At 40.6% G+C, this 22,405-nt stretch overlaps 1 protein-coding gene across 1 annotated transcript in view; it reads right to left on the reverse strand.

Moving 5' to 3' along the window:
- Fam169a (family with sequence similarity 169 member A) overlaps positions 1–22,405 on the reverse strand; it is a 57,985-nt gene that overhangs the window by 18,882 nt on the left and 16,698 nt on the right. Inside the window, exons 2-6 of the mRNA XM_050153801.1 lie at positions 15,656–15,790; positions 13,932–14,031; positions 13,442–13,527; positions 9,778–9,949; positions 4,511–4,690 (exon numbers count right to left, since the gene is read on the reverse strand). Coding sequence (XP_050009758.1) covers positions 4,511–4,690; positions 9,778–9,949; positions 13,442–13,527; positions 13,932–14,031; positions 15,656–15,787 — 670 coding nt within the window. The 5' untranslated portion in view covers positions 15,788–15,790. The remainder of the gene's footprint in view (positions 1–4,510; positions 4,691–9,777; positions 9,950–13,441; positions 13,528–13,931; positions 14,032–15,655; positions 15,791–22,405) is intronic.

Here is a 22,405-nt window from a genome sequence, read left to right on the forward strand (position 1 = left end):
ACACACCAAAAAAAAAAAAAAAAAAAACCTAAAGAAAAACCAAAGAAGCTAAGCAACAATGAGGGCTCAAGGGGGCACACGTGAATCTCACTGTGAAGGGAAAGTAGAAAAGACATCACAGGTTGTGAGGGAGGGGAAGGCTAAGCGGGAGGATGGTCACAGGAACAGGTGGTATCATGTGGGGGAAGGATGGAGGGAGACTACTGAAGAAGACAACTGGAATCAGGGGCATCTTTGGGATAAGCTAAAACCTAGTGCAATGGAAACTCCTGGAAACTTACGAGGGTGACCCCTAGCTAAAACTCCTAGCAATGGGAGATACGGAACTTGAACTAGCCGTCTCCTGCAGGCAGGCAGGACTTCCAGTGGAGGGACTGGGACTACAATCCAGCCACACAAACCTCTGACCTATAATCTGCCTGCTTTTATAAGATATGCTGGGACAAAGGTGGCACAAAAGTGACAGGAGTGGTCAATACATGACTAGTCCAGCGACAAGACCTGGAGGGTCCAGAGAACTAGGATGTCCACCCAAACATGACTGGAAAAAAGTCATGAAATGATCAGTAATGACATTCTGCTATGCTCAGTTAGGTGCCTAGTCCACCTGTTATCAGAATGCTTTACCCAGCAACTGATGGAAACAGATGCAGAGACCTATAGCCAAACAATGGGCGGACCTCTGGAAATCCAGTGAAGAGAAGGATCATGGAAGTCAGAGGAGCTAAAAGCACCATGAGTGAGAAAACACACTGAGTCAACTGACCTGGGCTCATGTGGGCTCACATGAACCGTTAACCAGAAAACTTGCATGGGACTGACCTGTACCCTCTGCACATATGTTACAGTTGTGTGGCTTGGTCTTCTTGTGGAACAGCTGGCAGAGGGATTGGGGACTGTCTCTAACTCTACTGCCTGCTCTTGGGATGGGACCCTTTCCTCCTGCTGGGTTGACTCGTCCAACCTGAACAGGAGAGGAGGTGCCTAGTCTTGCTGTAACTTTATTTGCCATGCCTGGCTGATATACATGGGAGGCCAGCACTTTTCTGAAGGAAGGTAGAGGGAGTGGATGAAGGGAAGGCTGGGAGAGGGACTGGGAAGACAGGAGGGAGGGGAAACTGATTGGGTTGAGAAAAAATTAACTAACTAAAAGAAAAAGGATTATAGTTTTTTTTAAACAAAAAAGTTAACCCACTGGGCTTGCCAATTACTTGGGCGGGAGTTCACTCCTCAAGCAAACTGATTTACTCTAAGATGTGTTAAGGAGATGGGAGGAATAATTATCTGCAATTAGAGATAATGGCCTCATCCATCCCAGGAGCCCTTCTCTCGTGGCAGTTGCTCACAAATACTCACTGCTAAACCTGCCACTTCTCTAAGCTGAAACCCAAGTGTCTACCTTCCTTTTTGCCCCTTGTGGTCTATTCTTGGGATGCTGACCACAGTCCCAAACACTCTCTGATGTTCTGGGATTTCTCACTATTTTTTCTGTACACCCTCGGCCCTTGCACATCTCCACTGCTGACTTTCACTCTTCCTTCTCTGTCTCTCTCCTCCTAGCACCTTCTGGGACTTACAGCATGGAAATCCTGTGGTTTAGCACTCAAATTCTCGTTTGATTCTTAAGCTTCCTTCTGAGTCTTTTTTATCAAGGACTAAGAACCTGTAAAAGAAAATTCTAATTTCTCAGTAACACGTGCCTTGTTCAAATCTATGTTAAAAACACAGTAACCTTGCAGAGCACAAAACCAACATAGTGCTGCTATACAGAATGGCAAATATTTTTTAATAGTTCTTTTTATGTGTATGGGCATTTGCCTGCATGTATGTCTGCACCACTTGCACATCTGCTGCCCATGGAGGCCAGAAGAGAGAACAGGATCGTGCAGGACTGAAGTTATAGATGGCTGTGGGCCACCACGTGAATATTGGAAACCAAACACAAGTCTTCTGGAAGAGCAGCTAATGCTCTCAACTACTGAACCATCAAAATAGGAATTTATTTATTTAATTTATGTATGTGCTTATTCTTGGATGGTGCACGTGTAATGTGCAATGTGTGAAGTACATGCACACGCATGTACCTATCCATGCAGAAGTCCAGAAGATGTTTCTACCTTCCTCTATTACCCTCTGTTTATTATCTGGGATGGGGTTTCTTACTGAACCCAAAGCTCACAATTTTGGTAAAGCTGGTTGGCCAGCAAACTCAAAATAACCCATCCACCTTCAACCCTCAAATACTAGGGTTACAGGCACTTATGGCTATGCCCAACTTTTCCATGGGTGCCGGGAATCTGAATTCGTGTTCTTTTTTGCCTTTAAAGCAAGTGTTCTTACTCAATGAGCCATGTCCCCAGACCCACTAATGTCAAATTATTAGAAATAGAAATCAGGAAAACAATCTCATTTAAAAGAGCCTTAAAATACCTAGGAATAAGATTAACCAAAAAGGATGAAAACTTCCTATAAACAACATATAATACTGATACAAAACTTGAAAAGAGGGGCTAGGGAGATGGTTCCACTATCAAAAAACAAAAATACACAAACAAACAAACAAACAACTTGCTACTCTTCCAGTGGACCTGAGTTTAGATCCCAGCAGCCATGTTGGGTGGCTTACAACTTGCCTATAACTCCTGCTCTAGGAGATCCAATGTAATTTCTGGCATCCACAGGCACTAGCATACATGTGGCCTGGCTGGCAAACAGACAGGCACACATGCACGAAAGCACTCAAGCATACAGGCATGCACGCATGCATGCATCCTAAAAGATGGTTTGTTAAAGAGGAGGAGTAGAGGTGGGAGAGGTCAGAACCTTATGAAAAGCCTCTCTCCAACACCTATCCCACACTCAAGACTATTAAAGAGTGTATACTTAGATTTAAGAATTCCATTGTAAGAGAGACTATGAGTTAGTGTAAATAAATATACAAGTAGAATGGCCTGTCTATGATAACTGTAGGGGTACAGAGAACCTTGCTCTCATAGATAAGCACTAGGGAAACCAGGAATGTTGAACATGCAGGGTCATCTATTCAAAGGAAGAGATGTATAACCTGTTTTCTGACCAGAAGGCTGGGAACTAAGGTGGTTAACAGGCAAGGCAACCTCTGTGCGATATCTGTAGGGCCAGGCCACATCTGGCTCCCCCAGGCTCCCACATACAGGGCTGGAAATGGTTAATACCCTGGGATGACCTCTGCACTTGCCACACTAGGCCCTTAAGGTAACACAGGTAGCCTATCTATAGAACCATCTTCATGCAGGAAGTGACAAGTACTTTGAAAAGAATTTTGATGTAATCATGCCTTAAGCTTTATGGTGGACATGGGCTTGTGTTACACCAGGAAATTTAAATATGCTTAACATAAACCACCAGTGTTGGACTCAGGAAACTTGAACCAACACTGGTTAATAAGTCATGTTAAACTGGATTTCCTTCTTGCCCTGGATTGCTACTCTGCTGCCATGGCATTTGCAGAGAACCACAAAATAGGGTTTATTTGTAATCAACTCTGAAAAGGAGAGGTCATTAGGAGCTTTGGTTATCAGTGGGGGTAGGGATGGGAGTGGCAGACAACCTAAGTAAGACATCTATCTCTAAAGGGTCATCCTGAGAGAGATGAAAACTACAGGTTTTTGGTTGGTTTTTTTTCTTTTTATTTTAAAAATATTTATTAAAGATTTCTGTCTCTTCCTCGCCACCGCCTCCCATTTCCCTCCCCCTCCCCGAATGGATGAAGAAAGTATAGAATATATACATATTAGAGTACTACTCAGCAGTAAAAAACAAGGACTTCTTGAAGTTTGCAGGCAAATGGATGGAAATAGAAAACTATCCTGAGTGAGGTAAGCCAGACCCAAAAAGAGGAGCATGGGATGTACTCACTCATATTTGGTTTCTAGCCATAAATAAAGGACATTGAGCCTATAATTAGTGATCCTAGAGAACCTAAATAAGAAGTTGTTTTGTTTTGTTTTTTAAAGATTTATTTGTTATGTATACAGTGTTCTGTCTGCATCTGCATGTATGCCTGAAGAGGGCGCCAGATCTCTTTACAGATGGGGGTGAGCCACCATGCCTCTGCAAGAGCAGGCAGTGCTCTTAACCTCTGAGCCATCTCTCCAGTCCCTACAAGAGGCTTTAAAATTGGAGGAAAATCTGAAAAATACAGTAAGTATAGTAAGAAAGGCACAAAAACTTTTCACCTGAAAATAAACAAGTTTTGGAGTAAAAAATTCTTGCAGAAAATGTTACACCTTCCTTGGCCCAGAATTCCAGAACTCAGAGGTTAAGGCAGGAAAATCACCATTTCAAGGCCAACGCCTACACTGTACGACCCTGACTTCAAACATTAAAAAGGTTATTATGTGCCATGTTACAACTAGATACCACAGAATAAAATTACATTAGAAAGTTAAGCCCTAGAAAGCAAAAAGTTCTAATCTAATTGTCTGGAGAAACATATTTCAGGTGACAAGTTTCAGCTCAGTCCACTCACCTGTGTACATGAGAGAAGACAGCGGGTACCGCAAGCCAAGGGCTTCTTCTGTAAAGGAATCAACAAAGTCCTCCAGCATATGAAGCCCCAAATCTTTTCCTCTGTATTTCTTTCTTATAAACATTGTATCAAGAACTGGCAGTTGGTAACTCTGAGTAAGAAATGAGGCACATAAGCTTCCTGCAGTAGTAAGAGAAACCAAAGAATTTTACACATTAGACTACATGTACATTTAGTAAATGACCGAATGTTTCTGAATAGTTTTTTCCCTTATGTTAAGAAGTACAAAAAACTGCATATATTCTATAATATAAAGTGTATTACAACTTTTGTCATACACTCTAATTGTATTCATGTGATAAAAAGAATAATTCTTATTTTATATTTGCCTGTGGTTAAGCAATATAGAACAAACAGCTCATTCCATTTTATGATATACATACTTGACTATGACTATATGTACACAACACTACTGCTATCTTTAAACATAACCTTAACCTTCTCCCTGCTCTACCATGGACCAAAACTGCTAAAACCATGAGCCAAAAACAAATCTCCCTTCAGGTACTTTTGCTCAAGTATGTAGTCACAGCAACCAGCAAGCCAGACTAAAACAACATTATACAAGAAAACGTTATTTGGTCATAAAAAAATGAAGCATTGGAGCTAGAGATATGGCTCAGCAGAGAACCCGCATTTGGTTCCCGCACCCACATAACGACTAACAACCATCCACAACTCCAGTTCTGGGGTTCCAGTGCCTTCCTCTTCTGAGAACACAAGACATACACATGATGTGCAAACAAAACAATAATACAGATACAATGAATAAATATGTTTTTTAAAGAAGTATTAATACACAATACAATATATATGAGACTAGGAAACAAACTATTAAGCCAAAAAGAAAAAAGGAAAAAAAAGCTAGACACCAGTCACATGATGTATGATCTAGATTAATTAATGGTTGTCAAAGCCTGGAAATGGGAGTGACTCCTATTGTACACAGTTCTGTCTTTTGCAGTAATAAAAATTATCTAAAAATGGTGACATATGATATATCTGAAACAGGTAAATTATGTGGTATGCAAATATACAAAAATGTTGTTTAAAATACAAATAGCAATTTAGGCATTTGATGTATACCATTTATAACGAATTTCTGTCAGGACAGTCTAAAAATACATTCCTTCAAGTTTACCCAATTTCTCACTTTCTCAGTAAGTCTCACCCCCCTTGGGTCCAGTTACTCACCCTGGTCTTTCTACACAGTCCACGGCAACAATCAGAAATCATGAAGCAGTAACAATACCTGGGGCCTTTGCCCAGGGTACAGCATTGCTTAGCAGGCCTTCCAAAGTAGCTTCTTCACTAAACTGTCAACTCTACTCACATGCATTCTACTGGTAAGCTGTCATGAGCTGTTTCTGCTCACTTAGAAGCTGGCTCTGGGTAGAGACGTCCCCAGTCCCTTCCCATTTCACAGCTAAACAAGTCTGTCACAAAGGATCCTCTAGGGCCCTTGTCTGGAGATGTGCCCTGTCCTCAAACAAACACACAAACCAACAGAAAAACAAAACAGAACAAAAAGGAAGACACTTTGTGACAGGGAGGGAAGAGAACAAAATAGCCCAAGGGTAAAAGCATTATGTTTTTAAATATAGCTTTAAAAAAAAAGTAAACTATTTCCAACAGATGTTACTATTGTTTATCCCATGATTTAAAAGTGAAAGAGAAGTTGGAAGTTCAGCTATGAGAAGCACATCCCTGGAGAGAAATCTCAATAGGGAATTCCAGCTGACTGTCTCAACTTCCCCAGTTGGTCTCAGCTGGTTATTATGAGCTTTAGCTTTGATGATGTCATCACTATCTGCTGGAAGCCTTACTGGGGAGACTGCTCTGCCAGTGACTCTTAATCAGGAACTCCAGCTGGCTGCCTTAATGAGGCTTGCCCACTCAGTTCCTGATGGATTTAATGACATTACTTATTATTTGTTCTTTTACTTGGAAGCCTCAAAGGGGGTGGGGGATGACATGGGACACTCTGTAAAGATACACTCTACCTACCAACCAACCTCAATGGGATGTTCTCAATTGATTTCTACTGGATATTTTAAGTACCTTATTTAATGATGTTTTGTGACCTATCTACAACTTACTATTATCTATTCTTACTGCAGTTTGCTATGTATTTAATAAACGCACTCATTCAAAACAAAATCTGTGGGGCTACAGAGATGGACCAGTGGTTCCTGCAAGGGAGCTGGGTTCAGTTTGCAGCACCCACCTGGTGGCTCATCACCATTCAGAACTCTAGTTCTGTTGGATCTGACTCCCTCTTCTGACCTGTGTGCGTACCAAGCATATACATGGTACACATACATACATGCAAGCAAAACACTTATACAAAAAGCATGATAGTTGTAGGTGACTCTCCAGACTAAACAGAACACCTGCCCACTCTGGGCACCTGGATTCCCACAGAGCTGTCTGGTGCTGTGCCATCCTGAAATCTCTTCACTGCTTCCCTTCACCATAGCGCAGAATTAACTCTTTCTTTGGCCTAGAGACCTTTTCAGATACAACCTCTATGCTCTCCAAATTCTGTCACTCCCTCTCTATAAACCAGGCATGGTAGCCACCTGCAATTTCTGAAGCATTCAAATCTGTGTCTCCATTTTCAGCTTCCGCCTGAGTTCCTCCATCAGTTCATTCAGAAAAGCTTCTCCTAACCTTTCTATTTAAAACAGCACCTCCCGGGGAGAGGGGGTGGGGTAGGGGAGAACTGTGGATGGAATGTAAAATAAAAATAAAAAAAAAACAAAGTAAAATAAACAAATAAATAAAACCGCCCTTCCCAAACTCTCTCTCAGCTGTTCTTTCCCATCTCTTCCTCTAAAACCTAAGTTCTTCAAGGATGGAGCTTACATTTTTATTATTTCAATTTGTCCCTCTTAATATTTCTCCCTCCTCTTTCCTCCCCCTTTCCTCATTTGTATGGCTCCTAATAATAACATGAATAAATGCACTCCAACAACGATTTCAAGATCTAAGCACAGAAATCACAGACCTATTCTGCCACAATGAGCAGCTTCCTCTTCTCAGGAACCCCTTCTTTGTCCTCCAGGAAGGCAATCCTTTACCACCCTAAAACCACAGTCAGCATCTCATAAAAGGGTCTGTGTGGGAATAGCTTTCCCACACTGTATGATATGGATGCCAAACAAATTGGGTGTTCATTTTTTATGCTATTTAAGTCAGTTAGGTATTAGCTATTCTAAAGAAACCAATCCAGAAAAACTTAGTAAGATCTAGTTTTGGCTTGAGTAATACTTCTCACAGTCATCCAGAGGATATTTCAAATTACTTGACACTGTCTAACAAGCCAGACTAAATTTTACTGACTTACAAAAGAATTACTACTCATCTTCAGATAGCAGAAACTCAAACCCCATCTCCAGCAACGCTGAGTTCACTGCCCTCCATTCCGTTTTCTTCTCGGTCTCTACCACTATAGTCCTCACTGGGCCCTTCTCTCATCTGAACTACCAAAGATCTATTAAGGACTTCTTGACTTTAAAAGATAACTTTCCTACTTACCAATCAAGTGCTATAAAACCCATGTCCCTAATGTGCTGTGACAATAAAATGTCACCTGTCTTAACATGGCCTTTATGACACTACCCAATGTAATCTTCACCTTCACCTCTCCAACTTTTGGGTGCTTTGTTCTGTAGTAAGATTCTTCTCTTTATCCTTTCCAATGTTTTAGTCCCACAAGTCAAGCTTATTTCAACACGCCCTGCACATTTGCAACTCTCCTTTACAAACTTAGAACCCACGCACGTGATTACTAGCATGGTCTTTTCTCTTCCCTACATCTCTAACTTCTGATAACCCTACTGACCCTCCAGGGACACTTTCAAATATTTTTTTTGGTGGCACTTCTTCTAGGCAGAATTAAGTGCTTAGTCTTCATCAACTTCTCTTGCCAATACATTAAATGCATCATTCATTACCATGAGTGATTAGGTGTCTACTGACTACAACTTTTTGTTTTGTTTTGGTAGGGTTTATTTTGTCTCATTCACTAGATTTTGGTTGTTTTGAGGTGCTTGCTGCCAAGCCCAACTTGAGTGTATCCCTAAGACCCACATGGTGAAAGGTGAGAACTGATTCCCACAATTGTCTGACTTTCATACACGCGCATGCACACAGAAATATTTTTTAAAAGATTTTATCTTATGGCTACAGGCGTATCATTTGCCTACTGTATATGTGAAGAGGGAAAACAAAGTGAGAAAGAGCTGGGCATTGGTGGCGCACGCCATTAATCCCAGCACTTGGGAGGCAGAGGCAGGTGGGTCTCTGTAAGTTCGAGGCCAGCCTGGTCTACAAGAGCTAGTTCCAGGAAAGGCTCCAAAGCTAGAGAAATGCTGTCTTGGAAAAACCAAAACCAAAACCAAAACCAAAAAAAAAAAAAAAAAAAAAAAAAAAAAAAAAAAGCAAGAAAGACGGCAAGAGTGTTTTAGGTTTTCTTTGGGACAATTTCTCAAAAATAATTTCAGGGTCTAGAGAGATGGCTCAGAGGTTAAGAGCACGACTTTCCTTCCAGAGGTCCTGAGTTCAATTCCCAGCAACCACATGGTGGCTCACAACCATCTGTAATGAGATCTGGTGCCCTCTTCTGGCATGTAGGCATACATGCAGACAGAATATTGTATACATAATAAATAAATAAATCTTTTAAAAAAAATAATAATTTCAGTTATGCTTCAGTTTCTTTTAAAAAAAAGGCAATCCCTTGAAATAAAGAGGTTACTTCCTGATGTAAAGGCTGGCATACACAGCCTTAATTCCACTACTAGCCAGCAGAGGGAGATGGAGCTTAAAAGGAAGAAAGGCTGAAATTAGCTGCAGCACCTCAAACCAAATCTGTATTTATTTTAAGCATTCTAAATAGAAATGGCAATGCACGTAGGCCAAGCAGCAAGCAGGTTTAATAAGTAATAGGAACAGCAGCAGAAATCAAAATAGCAACCTTTAAACAAACACATGGCTATAAAGATCACGGTGAAATGACAACCTTCTCCAATCTTCTGGGTCTAAGGTCTAGTCTGCTCTCCCATGGACAGGAGAACTGACACTTCAGAAGAAATCCTAAGTGCAAGCATCTCAACTTGCACTCCAGCGGTTAAGACACCAACACACTTGGGGACCAAAATGGAGATTTCTGTAACACAGTTTAAGGAACTTGTAAAACTCACCTGTAGGCTTAACTGAGTAAAACCCAACAGCCTCTCCTTTCTTCCACAGAATCTTAGCATAGTCAGTACTGCTATGGCATAGGAATGGGATCTCATTTCTCTCCATTTCCTGCTTTCTATAAATAACTCGGTTGAGAACATACAGAACCACTCTTTCTCCGAGAGTGCTCACCTACAAAGAGAGTCAGACAGCAGGCACAGCGATTACAATGTGCAGCTACAAGGAGACACCAGTCACCTTGTCCCCAGCTCCCACATCTCCTATGTCATCAGAGCACTTCCAGGACAGTCAACACAATTTGAAACATTCTATTATCATAAACATTCTATTATCACAGAATCAAGGCTAATCACTAACAAGAACAGTCCATTCCCACAACACATTTTAAGCACAGATACTGTCTTGTAGCAAATTCTAAAACGGGCAAATCAGGGCCCAAGCACACCCTGTCTAGCATCTCACTCAGTGCAGTGTCTTCATGATTCTAGCAGCCCAGATCCAAGGGCTGTCTGTGGCCCTAACTACTGTGGCCCTAACATACTCTGCTTCAATCCTATTTCACCCCATTCCTGCCCCTATACTAAAATAAATATTTTTAAAAGTCTATACTACTCCCAAGAGAGTTGCAGAACAATTACATTTCATAAAGGCAGTCCTAACTATGCCCTTGAGAAAGGCATCTTTCCTTTATCAGGTGAGATGTTCCTGAGATAGCCCTATCCTTGCTCTAAGGACACCCAGCCTTCCCACCCACACACCCCTTTGCTAGAGCAGATGAGCAGATACGGTGACAGCAGGGAAGTCTAGGGACACACACTTGGGGCCCAGCTCTCACTCAGAGCCACACCATCACAGGCACTGCACGGTTACCCCAGCCTTCTGTTATTAAAGTCAGCTTTCCCACAGACATTTCCAATGCAAAAACAAGACTTCTGTTTATAAAGTCTATTTTCTTCCCAAGTCCCCTTAAACAGTGGTTCTCAGCCTTCCTGATGCTGTGACCCTTTAACACAGTTCCTCATGTTGTAGTAACTCCCACTCAAAAAATTATTTTGTTACTACTTCATTACTGTAATTTTATTAGTTATGAACCATAATATAAATTTCCAACATACAGCCCCTGTGAAAGGGTCATTTGACCCCCAAACGGATCACAATCCAGATTCTCTAATCATCACCTTAAAGGAAAACAACTTTGTCCTAACCATTTGTGCAAAAAAAGAAACTATTGCTACATGCACACACTTCCAAAATAAATACCCCTGGCAGGGGTTCTCCAAGCCAAACAATATGACAGAACAGTCAATCTCTAAATGACAGACCACTTCCTTATGTAGCAGTAACCAATTTAAAACTCTTCACACTGAGCTGAAATCTGCTTTCCAATGGCTGTTCTTTGATAACATGCAGCTACACAGAGTACCATCATTTGAAGATAGCTATGACATTCTTCTGAATTTTATACCAATACAACCTTAAATACTGAAGAAAGAGAATAAAGCCAGTTGAGAGTTACTTTGGAATCCGGGTCCTCTCCCTTAGAAGTGCCTCAGATCCTCTAGTATCTCTGTGCACACTTGGCATACGGTGTTTACATGGAAGATATTCTGAAATTAATGTGAACTTGCTATCAACGCTTCTTAGCTTCATTTTACTTCTATTTATTTAAAGCCAAATTTTTCTCACACATGCTGTTTTAGAGGATAGTGTGTACATGTACAACTAATCTTTCTGAAATACACACATATAATACATATTACCTTACATATATTCCTATTTAAATTTATTTGTCCCTACTTATTTTTTAGAGACTGTCTCAATGAAATCAAGGGTGATCCTGAACTTACTTGAATTCCTAATCCTCCTGTGTTCCACCTCCCAGGCACCACACCCAGTTTATGCAATGATGGGATCAAACCCAAAGCTTCGTGTATACTAGACAAGCCTTCTACCAACTGACGTACATCCTCAGTGTGGTGCTTTGAATGGGAAATGTCCCCATAGGCTCAGGTATTTAAACACTTGGATCCCAGTTGTTGGAGCTGCTTGGGGAATTTACATGGTGCAGCCTTGCTGGGAAAGGATGTCACTGGTGATGGACTTTTGAGATAATGTAGCCTTGCTCTACTCCCAATTGCTCTCTGCTTTGCTGCCTGCAGTTCAGGGTGTGATTTCTCAATCTCCTCCCCCAGCACCACGCATGCTTGTTGTCAAGCATCCCTGTCATGATGGATCTTACTACTTTTGGACCTGTAAGCCCAAATAAACTCTTCCTTCTGTAAACTGCCTTGGTCAGGGTACTTTATCACAGAAAAAATGGCTAATGTACCCAGGTTCCATCTTTGTTTGTGGATTCTGCTTTTCAGAGATTAGTTCCTTCATTCAGCACACTGAAAATGGTAAGTATGCCATCCATGAGCTCCAGGGAACTGGTAGTGTGATGACCAGGACAGAAAAAGGGGGAAAGTCTTGTAGCATGAGCCTGGGGACCTCCACCTATATAACTAAACCTATCTTTGAGACACAGGGCTGTAATCTTTATCGTATCGATTTAATTTTACCCCAACAAATAAAAGAGGAAAAAGTCTGCAACAATAATGTCCCTTGCTCAAGATCATATGTTTATAAACAAGCTATTCCCTCCTGAGAATTTACCATTTTTCCTTACTAGCCAGAATCTGATAGACGACCTGGTCTTCCTGCCCTATCCCTATCTCAGAGATGCCACTGTCAGATGGACGGGCACTGAGCTGAAGGTGTCGCCAGTCTTACGTCATCCTCCTTTCCCAGTCCACACATGGAGGCTTTAGTTTCTCCCCGTGAGTAGGAGAGGAAGAGACATCTACTTGTCCTGTCCTTCTCTATCCTTTAGCCCTCCTGTGGCTGTCTACCATACCTCAGTTATATTTCAATTTCACAGGACATTTACTTTCTTTATGTACACTTTCACTGTCAGAGCTGACAAATTACACTCTTGCACGGCTCCCTATACCTATTTTATGACTTCATACATGCTTAAAATTCCTTCTTCATCTATAGTAGTTCAAGACTAGGCTGAACTACATAGACTGGCAGATATCCAGATGTGTATTCTCCCACTTTCTGTGAAATGGGCTTCTTACTCTGCAATCTAAAGGCATATTCAAGTATAAATACAATATCCAGAAGGAATAATGTTTGGTATATTACTCTCCTAAAACTTCTTTTTATGAATAAATAGAATATGCAGAAGGATGAACCCTTATATATTTCTTCCCTAAAAATTCCTTCCCTTTGAGTTGGATGTGTCTCTCAGCGTTCCAAACGCAGAGTAAGAAATGATTCAGGAACTGCAACACAGCCTATGTGAGATATCAAATCTGAAGGCCTTAGTCCTTCCAACTGGAGTGCTTCAACTGCAACCACCCAACCCTAGGCTCTCCTCCTCCAAACAGAGGGTCAGAAGCTTCAGGAGAGCGAGGCCAGGCAGGCAGCCTCAGTAGCTAATCCAGGGGTTCATTCTTCTCACCTATTCAGGAAAGGAAGGGTCATATAAACGAGGTCCCGGTTTCACCATAAGAAACCCCAGTTCAGTGTTACTGGGTTATATGAAAATGAGGGAAATGTCAACAACTTTGAAGCCCATCGCTTTATAGGACTCACTGAAGGACATGAACTGATTACCTGCTTTAGCCCCTCTCTCGAAGGTGCAGATGTTCTCACAATATCATCAATGGCCCACCACTGGTCAACAAGGTAAAGTGCCACAGCTAAAACAGAAAAATGACCATTAACACTTACGTCTAAAGGGTCAACAAGACAATACTACTACCTACTAAGGATTACATACACACCTGAAATACACCCATTCTTGCTTGCTTTCCTTTTCTGCCATATTGAGAATCAGAACCAATACCCCTCAAGTCCAGGTAAGTGCTCTCTCTACTACTCAGCTATGCCCTCTTCTCCCAGATCCTGAACTCACAATTTACACTTACTTTTATTTTACTTCATTCATTAAATGTTTAATTACAAGCAATTAAGAACTGCACTTTTCTAAAACTAAAATTTGAAAAAAAAATTTACAACAAATTATTTTATGTAGTTTCTCAGTAAATTCCTAACTGTTTGAATTCAAGATCCGCAATTTACAAAAATGAAGCAAAGAAGAGACCTGTGAGTGAATCCTCAGGTGCAAAGAGAGCAAGAATTTTCTGGGCCTGATTTCCACCATAAAGAGGCACAAAGCCCACATTTGACAGGCTAATAGGAATCTGAAATAAAAGATGGTTCAAGATTAGTGGAGAATTTAATAAAAATACATGACAAAAAATACCAAAGGATTTGCCAGAACTTAAGCTTTTCTCAAGTGTATTCTATAACACAGCTTCACTGCACACAAGATAACATCCCTAGTCTCTCCTAAAGAGAACAAACACAAACAAGCAACAGTAAAAAAAAAGAGGCTTCTCTTCTGCAAAAATTTTCTTGTGGAAAAATAAAAATTTGTTTCTATAAACATTCCTAGAGGCCAGCCATGCTCCTGAGGAGAAGCAAATGTCACTGAAAACCAACTACCTATCTAGTGATAGTTTTTTATCACTAGATTTCACGAGAGGGACACACTTCATTTCCTAGTAAAGGGATCAGTTAAGAAGACTGACGCTTCAGCGAGGAACGTACAATACTTGAACAAAGCTGTTTTCACTGACCTAGCATTACTTTTCCAGAGCCAGTCAATTTAAAGAATGAAAAATACTGGTGCCAGCTGGGCGGTGGTGGTACACACCTTTAACCCCAGCACTCAACTCAGGAGGCAGAGGCAGGCGGATCTCTGTGACTTCAAGGCCAGCCTGGTCTAAAAGATCTAGTTCCAGGACAGCTAGAGCTATCACACAGAGAAACACTGTCTCGAAAAACAAACAAAAAATGCTTGTGCTGGAGAAATTGTTAGACATTCTTTACATGAGGGCAAGTGAGATGGCTCAGGGGGTAAAGGAACTTGCTTCTATGTTTCATCACCAAGTCCCACATGGTAGGATAAAAGAACTAAAACCTGCCCTCTAATTCCACACATGCCTCCCCATACAATAAAAAAATTTAGATCTTAAATACTCCCAGAAGCAAGTTCTGAGACCTGGAGATATTGAGAAATCTAGTCATTTCAGTTCGTAGTGGAATTTAAATGACTCCAAGTCTCAAAATAACACATCTTCTTGATCAAAATCACAAAATTTTCAAAGCTAAGAAAAGATTCATGATACAAAAATGTAATTTTGAGCCTTACTTTTTTTTAATTAAAAGGAAGTTCTAAATTCAAAATTCCAAATCTAAAATGAATTTAAGTGACACTACTTTGACATGGTGTCTTGTCCTAACAAAAGTGGTAAGTGCCTTACCTTTAAAACTAAAGGCAAAAAAACAAACCCCGAGTAATCACCTGTGTGTATCTTGACAGACAGGCTGGGAGGCGGCTCAGTGGGAAAAGCACTCGCTCACTCAGCAAGAGCACCTGTGCTCGCTCACCTAGTAACCACATACCATTCCCCTTGTGTCCGCATGGAGATGGATGGGGCACAGAAGGATCCTGAAAAAGCTCACTGGCTAACAAGTCTAATTGAAATGGCAAGCTTCAGGTTTGGTCAAAAACCCTGTCTCAAGGGAATAAAGTATAAAACAGTAGTCTTCCGGCCTCTGCACTTTACACACACCAAAAACCCTGATCTGCCACTCAATTTGTTCATATTGATTAATCACTATTAGCACATTTTACTGGTAAATTTCTGGTAAATATTTCAAAATTGAATGAGTTTTTTACACTAATATTTTTTAAACAGATATTGATTTTGTACATAAACTGCACTGAAAGGGTAGTTTAAAAAAAAATCATTGCCTTACCGTAACATTGAGAATAGAAAACCACTCTGGATTTTCAGGGTCTGCACACCTTAAGTTGGAGAGATAGTCCTCAGCAGAATTTTCCAGTTCCTCATGTGTGCAGTTATCCAGCAAATCCACTGGAAAGGCCATCCTCTAACAAACATGGAACAACACATTTAGAATGAATGCCATCTTTTCTTACTCCAAAGAATTAATTAATTAATTAAAAATAAAACTACTGAAATGTAACACCCCTATTTTATTGTAAGGAGACTTCTATACTTCTGCTCCATTATGTCTAGACAGATAGCTTGAGTCTGTTCATTTAGGCAAACAAACATCAAAAACTTTCTAGCATTATTCATTCATATTAAAAAAGGCAATAAGACCAGACATAGTGGCTCACACCAGTAATCAAGCATTCTGGAGACTAAGGTAGGAGATTTGGTTAGTTTGAGGATATCCTAGACTACACACAGAGTTCCAGGCCAGTCCAGGCTACTGTGTAAGACCTTCTCTCAAAATATCAACAACAACAAAAAAAATTAGCAATGAAACAGGAATTCATGGGTATGTCTTTAAATGTTTATATAGTTATAAGACATGCACATATGCTCATACACATAAAAATGTATGCATAAATACACACTTTACATACCCTCAACATAAAAGTCACTATAAAAGGACATGGGGTTGGGACTGGAGAGATGGCTCAGTAATTACAGTGTCCGTGTAATTATTTCGGGGCATAAGCTAGCCAGGCGGCCAGGGTGCTGGGGACGCAGCCCCGCCGCTCCTTTTACAACAGAAAAACATTTTTTTAAAATCACTATGTATGCACACACACAGAGGAAAACACAAACCACTATATTATATACACTTACAACGTGTGAATTTTGTGGTATATGAGATATATCTCATATATAAATGTCTGTAGAGAAAATGAAAAACAAAAACCAGCCTAATCTTCACTTTGTTCCTTTAGAACCAGGCATGATGGTCCACACCTTTAATCCCAGCACTTAGGAGGCAGAAACAGGCAGATTTCTGTGAGTTACAGGCAAGGCTGGTTTACACAGTGATTTCCAGGCACAAAAAGAAAGAAAAACAAAACAGACCATAAATACAACTGTAAAAAATTGTTTTGAAATTAAAACCAGAAAAGACAATCTTATTTACAATATCAAAATTAAGCTTAAATTTATCAACAATATAAGGGTTCTCCCCAAATGGCTTAATATAATGCAATACGACTGAAAATACCTTTGTCTTTTTTCCCTTGAATCTACTTGATTACTGTTAATATAAAAGAGCAAACAAGCAACATAGATAGGAAAACCCTTAAAAGTCAGAAATAAAAACACTTCCATAATTGTGACATGACGCAGTCACAAAAATGAATGAACAGAACAAGATACAAAAATTCATCTAAGAGCTTTGAAAATTGAGTAGATAACATATTTCCATCAGTGAGAAAAAGGATTAAATAAAACATTAGTTTTGCTGGCTTTTTAACTTAGAATTTAATCTTCCAGGATATTCTCTATTAAAACTCCACTCTACACGGCTTCTGTTGAGGAACAACTGCTTCTGTATCCACCAGTTAAAATGCTCTGGGTTTTGTTTTGCTGTATGGAAGGCTACCATATACAACTTACTCTATTGCTGAAGGACAGCTCAGCTAATTTCAGTATTTAGCAACGCTGAATAAGCCCACTGAGAAGGCCTATGGACTCTTTGATTACACATGCCCTCCTTTGTTAGGTCTATACAGGCATGTTCATTCATCTCACTAAAACCAAGAGACAAGCAGATCATATATCCTGATATGATACACAATTGGTCTAGTCAATGGTTATTTATTGATTAATGATTAACAAAGTATATGGCTGGACAGTTGTGGCACACGCCTGTAATCCCCAGCACTCGGGAGGCAGAGGCAGAGGATCTCTGTGAGTTCAAGGCCAGCCTGGTCTACAAGAGCTAGTTCCAGGACAGGCTCCAAAGCTACAGAGAAACCCTGTCTCGGAAAAAAAAAAAAAAATATTGTTGTCACTATGTATATGTCTCTGGCTGACCAAACCTTTCCTGGTGCCTGGAATGCAGCCCTTGCTTGCTATCCCTATCCTCCTCTTGATGACTGAAACAGTTCCCTCCTTTGTACTGAGGTTTCCTCCCAGACAGACAAAGCTGACTGTTGGCTGGAGGTTCTGGTTCCTTATCACAATGTTAAAATCCTTGTGCACCCTTCCCAGGGTTGTATCTCAGTCTTCTCAAGGTTTGCTTTCACACTAAGGTTTTCAATGACTCTGCCACTCTATTTACCACGGTTGCAGCTAATTTGGACTTTCAGCAAGTAGTGCTGTATCGTTGGTGAAACGCAAGCTATTGGTCTGTATACAACCTTTCTGCAGTCTATCTCCTCATCCTCCAGGGCTGTTGCTATTATTAATTCCAGGAACAGATTAAAGAGGACGCGTCCCTGCAACTCTCCTATGATTGTCTTAAACTTATCACTTAGTTCTCCACAGACTCTGACTGGTGCAAAGGTATCCCTATAGGCATTTTCTAGTATTCTTAGGATTTTCTCTGGGTACCTGTAGAACCATATTATTTCTCAACAACAACAAAATTACAAGTATATGAGACACTTGTCTTGAGCTGCCTTCTTTACTACTCTGAAACCTGGACAATGAAACACTTCTCAGAACAGCGGCTGAATGTGTGTGAGATGGCATGTCTCAGGAGGGTTCTAGGTGTCACAAGAAGAGACAGGCTGTGCAATGATGACATTAAGAAAATCTCCATCTACAGAAGGAAGTAAACTACAGGATTCGGCGATGGTAATTGAGAAACTTCAGCCATGTTGTGACAGTGAATGACGGCAAATCCCCAAAGACAGCACTGCTTGGTGGAGGGCACGGGATAGGGTGAGGCGGGAGCCCCCCCCCCCCAAATAAAACAAAAACAAAAACGCTTGGTAGACAGCAAAAAGGAAGACTGTGGAACCTTGGGCATGACAATAACACACGCATCTGGGACTACTCAGGACAGGAACAGCTGGAGAACCACCATAAATGGGCTGCCCATGCATACTTAATCAATGCCAGGGCATGGATGATGATGGAGTTTACAGGGAAAAAAGTAGGAAGTAACATAAATTCAAAGAAACTTAAGAGACATACCAATCCTATGTATTCTGGGTTTTTGTTGTTGTTGCTTGTTTGTTTCTTGCTTTTTCAAGACAGGGTTTCTCTGTGTAACAGCCCTCGCTCTCCTGGAACTAGCTTTTGTAGACCAGGTTGGCCTTGAATTCACAAGAGATCTGCCTGTCTCTGCCTCTGCCTCTCAAAAGCTGGGATTTGAGGCTTCCTGTGTATTCTCAAGGGGATCCTGATCAGTGTACTCTTGAAAAATGACATGATAAAAAGTTCAAGAAAAATAAAATCGTAGGGGGCTGGAGAGATGGCTCAGTGGTTGTTAAGAGCACTGACTGCTCATCCAGAGGACCTGGGTTGAATTCCCAGCACCTGCACGGCAGCTTACTGTCTGTAACTCTAGTTCCAGGGGATCCACCACCCTCACACATATATACAGGCAAAACATCAATGTATATAAGATAGTTAAAAAAAAATAATTGTGTGGCTCCAGCAACAGCTCAGCGTTCTTCCAGGGGATCCAGATCAACTCCCAGCACTCACAGGGTGGCTCACAACCTACTGTAACCCCCAGTTCCAGGGGATCCAACACCCTCTTCCAGCCCTTACAACCACCAGACAGGCAGTGAACAGCTACACATACAAAGCACTCACATATTTTCAATTAAGTAAAATGCTAACCTATGACAACTACTGAGCTACCAGTTTTCAGAAAGTAAGAACAAAGCTAGAATATATTATCCTGCTCAAGAGTTCCCCGATTCATACACTTTTTAGTTTGTAAATTTGGTGTATTTGTCCATGCCATGGCTTGCAAGTAGAGGTGAGAGGACAACCTGTAGGGAGTCAGTTTTTCCTTCCACCATCTGAATGCTGGGGACTATGGCACAAATTCTAATTTGTCTTAATAATAAAAACCCAGAGTCAGATATTTGGTAAATGCTGAAAGATCAGAGAAGTAAAGGAGCCAGCCACTAGAGAGACTTTTTACCTCTGCCGATCCCTCAGACCGAATGGGGCAAGATCCTGTGGAGACAAATCCTCACACTGAACCCTCAGACTGAATACTGAGCTCCTGTCTCCTCCTGCCTTATATTCCTCTCTCTGCTCAGCCATCTCTCTTCCTGTCTACACCTCCATCGTGCTGGGATTAAAGGTGTGTGACTCCCAAGTACTAAAATTAAAGACCTGAGCCGCCACCACCTGGCTCTGTTTCTCTTTGAGACTGGATCAATCTAGTGTAGCCCAGGGTAGTCTTGAACTCACAGAGATCTGTGAACTCTGCTTGGATAGGAGAGGTGATTTCCAGAGGGTTTGAAAAAAAATCAAAAGTTGAAATATCAAAAGTCAAGTGTTTCAGTCCCTAAAAATGGATTGTAAACAGGGCATTCCTAGAAACAATGTTTTTTTTTTTTCTAAGCATGATCCAAACAGAATGCATCTCCCTTGTGAATTACATAGAAGGTGTGGCAAGGGCAGGCATCGGACTAATGAATGTAGATAACAAGGGGCAGTTAAAGAAACCCTTGCCATCAGAAACCACTGGGAGGGGCCTCTGGTAGGCTATCTTGTCAAATTCAGTTCAGTTGTCTCCTGTCACAGTGGAGGAAACTACTTCCCAGAGCTATTCAAGAACCTAATGCCTATTATAAAAAACCATACTGCTCTGGGATGATAGAACAGCTTTAGAAAATAAAACAAAAATTTCAGGAGAAACCATAAATCAAAATTGATAAAGGTTAGATTTGAACAAGAGAACGAACTCTTGATTAGAAGAGGAGATAGTTCACCAAACAGTATGACTATTCAATCCAAATTAACTTTTAAAACTAACAAGTACTTTCATTTGATCAGATAACTTATCTAAAGGGAAATTCCCCAATGTTACAAGGGAGAGGGCCCCTTGTTTGTCATGGTCGCCTGGCTAGATTACACCTGAAATAACCACACAGAAACTGTATTAATTAAAACACAGCTTGGCGATTAGCTCTAACTTCTTATTGGCTAACTCTTACATATTAGTTTAACCCATCTCCATTAATCTGTGTTATCACCACATGGCTGTGGCTTAACAGAGATTCTAACCGGAGTCCATCTCAGGCAGAAGATCCATGGCTTCTTCTCACTCTGCCCTTCTTCCCAGCATTCAGTTCTGTCTTCTCTACCTACCTAAGTTCTGCCCTATCAGGTTCAAAGCAGTTTCTTTATTCATTGACCAATGAAAGCAACACCCCAAATTTAGAATTGAGGAAGGGTTTTGCTTTTGTCTTTTCAGGAGAATAAAGGCATTCAACTAAGTAACTGGACAAATGAGACATATGAAGAAAAAGGACAAATCATTCAAAAAAAAAGTCCCAAGGAAAAGAGTAAATTGCCTATTGATATATTACATTTAACAAGATTAAATTTCATAAGTCTTCCCAAATATTTGTTTCTGCTTTTCTCTTCAGACATATAATGCAAATGGTCTTTTTGCAGATACAGGACCCAGCCATGACAAGCTTAATAGAGGCCTGAATCTCAGTAGTTTACCCTAACACAGTACCTGGTTCCAAGAAAGACCATAAACTGAGATGACCCACCAGGAACAGACCACCTCCTTCTATGATATAAAAGTTCAGAGTTTAGCATTTATAATAGAGTTCTGATAAGCTGGTAGAACAATGACTACTTACTGCTTAGTCACAAGCTTAAGATTCTGGATTTATCTTGGTTGCCATCTATATATATATAAAATTAAAGCTGCTTCTCATCAGGCTAAAGATATCTCTGTCCAGTCTATACCTGGCTCTTAGGACAGAAGAACAATGTACATGCTTCTAACCCAAGTCTGCAGTTTCTGCTAGTCCACCCCTGCTGTTTTACAGACACCCATTACCTGCTTTTTTCTGCTATGTGGATTTCAGTACAGATTGGTGATACTATTATCTAACACTTTTATGTCCTTTTGTAAAATAAAAATTTATATAGGCAAAAAAAAAAAAAAAAGAAAAAGAAAAAGAAAGGAAAGGAAACCTTGGATCCACTTCTCACAGGACAGAAGGATTCCAGATAAGCACAGCCTAAGTTTCCTCACCTATTCCTGAGGATGATATTTTTCTCTCCCTGGTCTTGGGACTCCTCCCCTTCCTGAAAGTTTCAAATGTAGTTATTTTCCTCTAAGTTCATAAACTTTAACTTCTGTTCCTAGTTTAAACTTGTCTCAACAAGTTTCTTGAGCAGACACATTCAAGCAGCAGCTGTTGACTACAACCTACTCCAAATGACTGAGGGCCCTGGACTTGTTAGGAAAAGGAAAGTTTGTGAAAATATATGAAAATAATATCACAGGATTTGCTTAGAGAAAAAACAAACTCTATGATTTTTCAGAGCTATCAACCAGAATCTTGGGTAGATAAAATATTATTAGGAAGGAACAACAAAGCCGGGCAGTAGCACACACCTTTAATCCCAGCACTCAGGAGGCAGAGGCAGGCGGATTTCTGAGTTTGAAGGCAGTCTGGTCTACAGAGTGAGTGTCAGGACAGCCAGAGCTACACAGAGAAACCCTGTCTCAAAAAACCACACACACACACACACACACACACACACACACACACACACAGAGAGA

Source organism: Alexandromys fortis, unplaced genomic scaffold, assembly GCF_014885135.2.
Source record: "Alexandromys fortis isolate MF-2015 unplaced genomic scaffold, M_Fortis_MF-2015_v1.1 scaffold_79, whole genome shotgun sequence".
Classification (NCBI taxonomy): domain Eukaryota; kingdom Metazoa; phylum Chordata; class Mammalia; order Rodentia; family Cricetidae; genus Alexandromys; species Alexandromys fortis.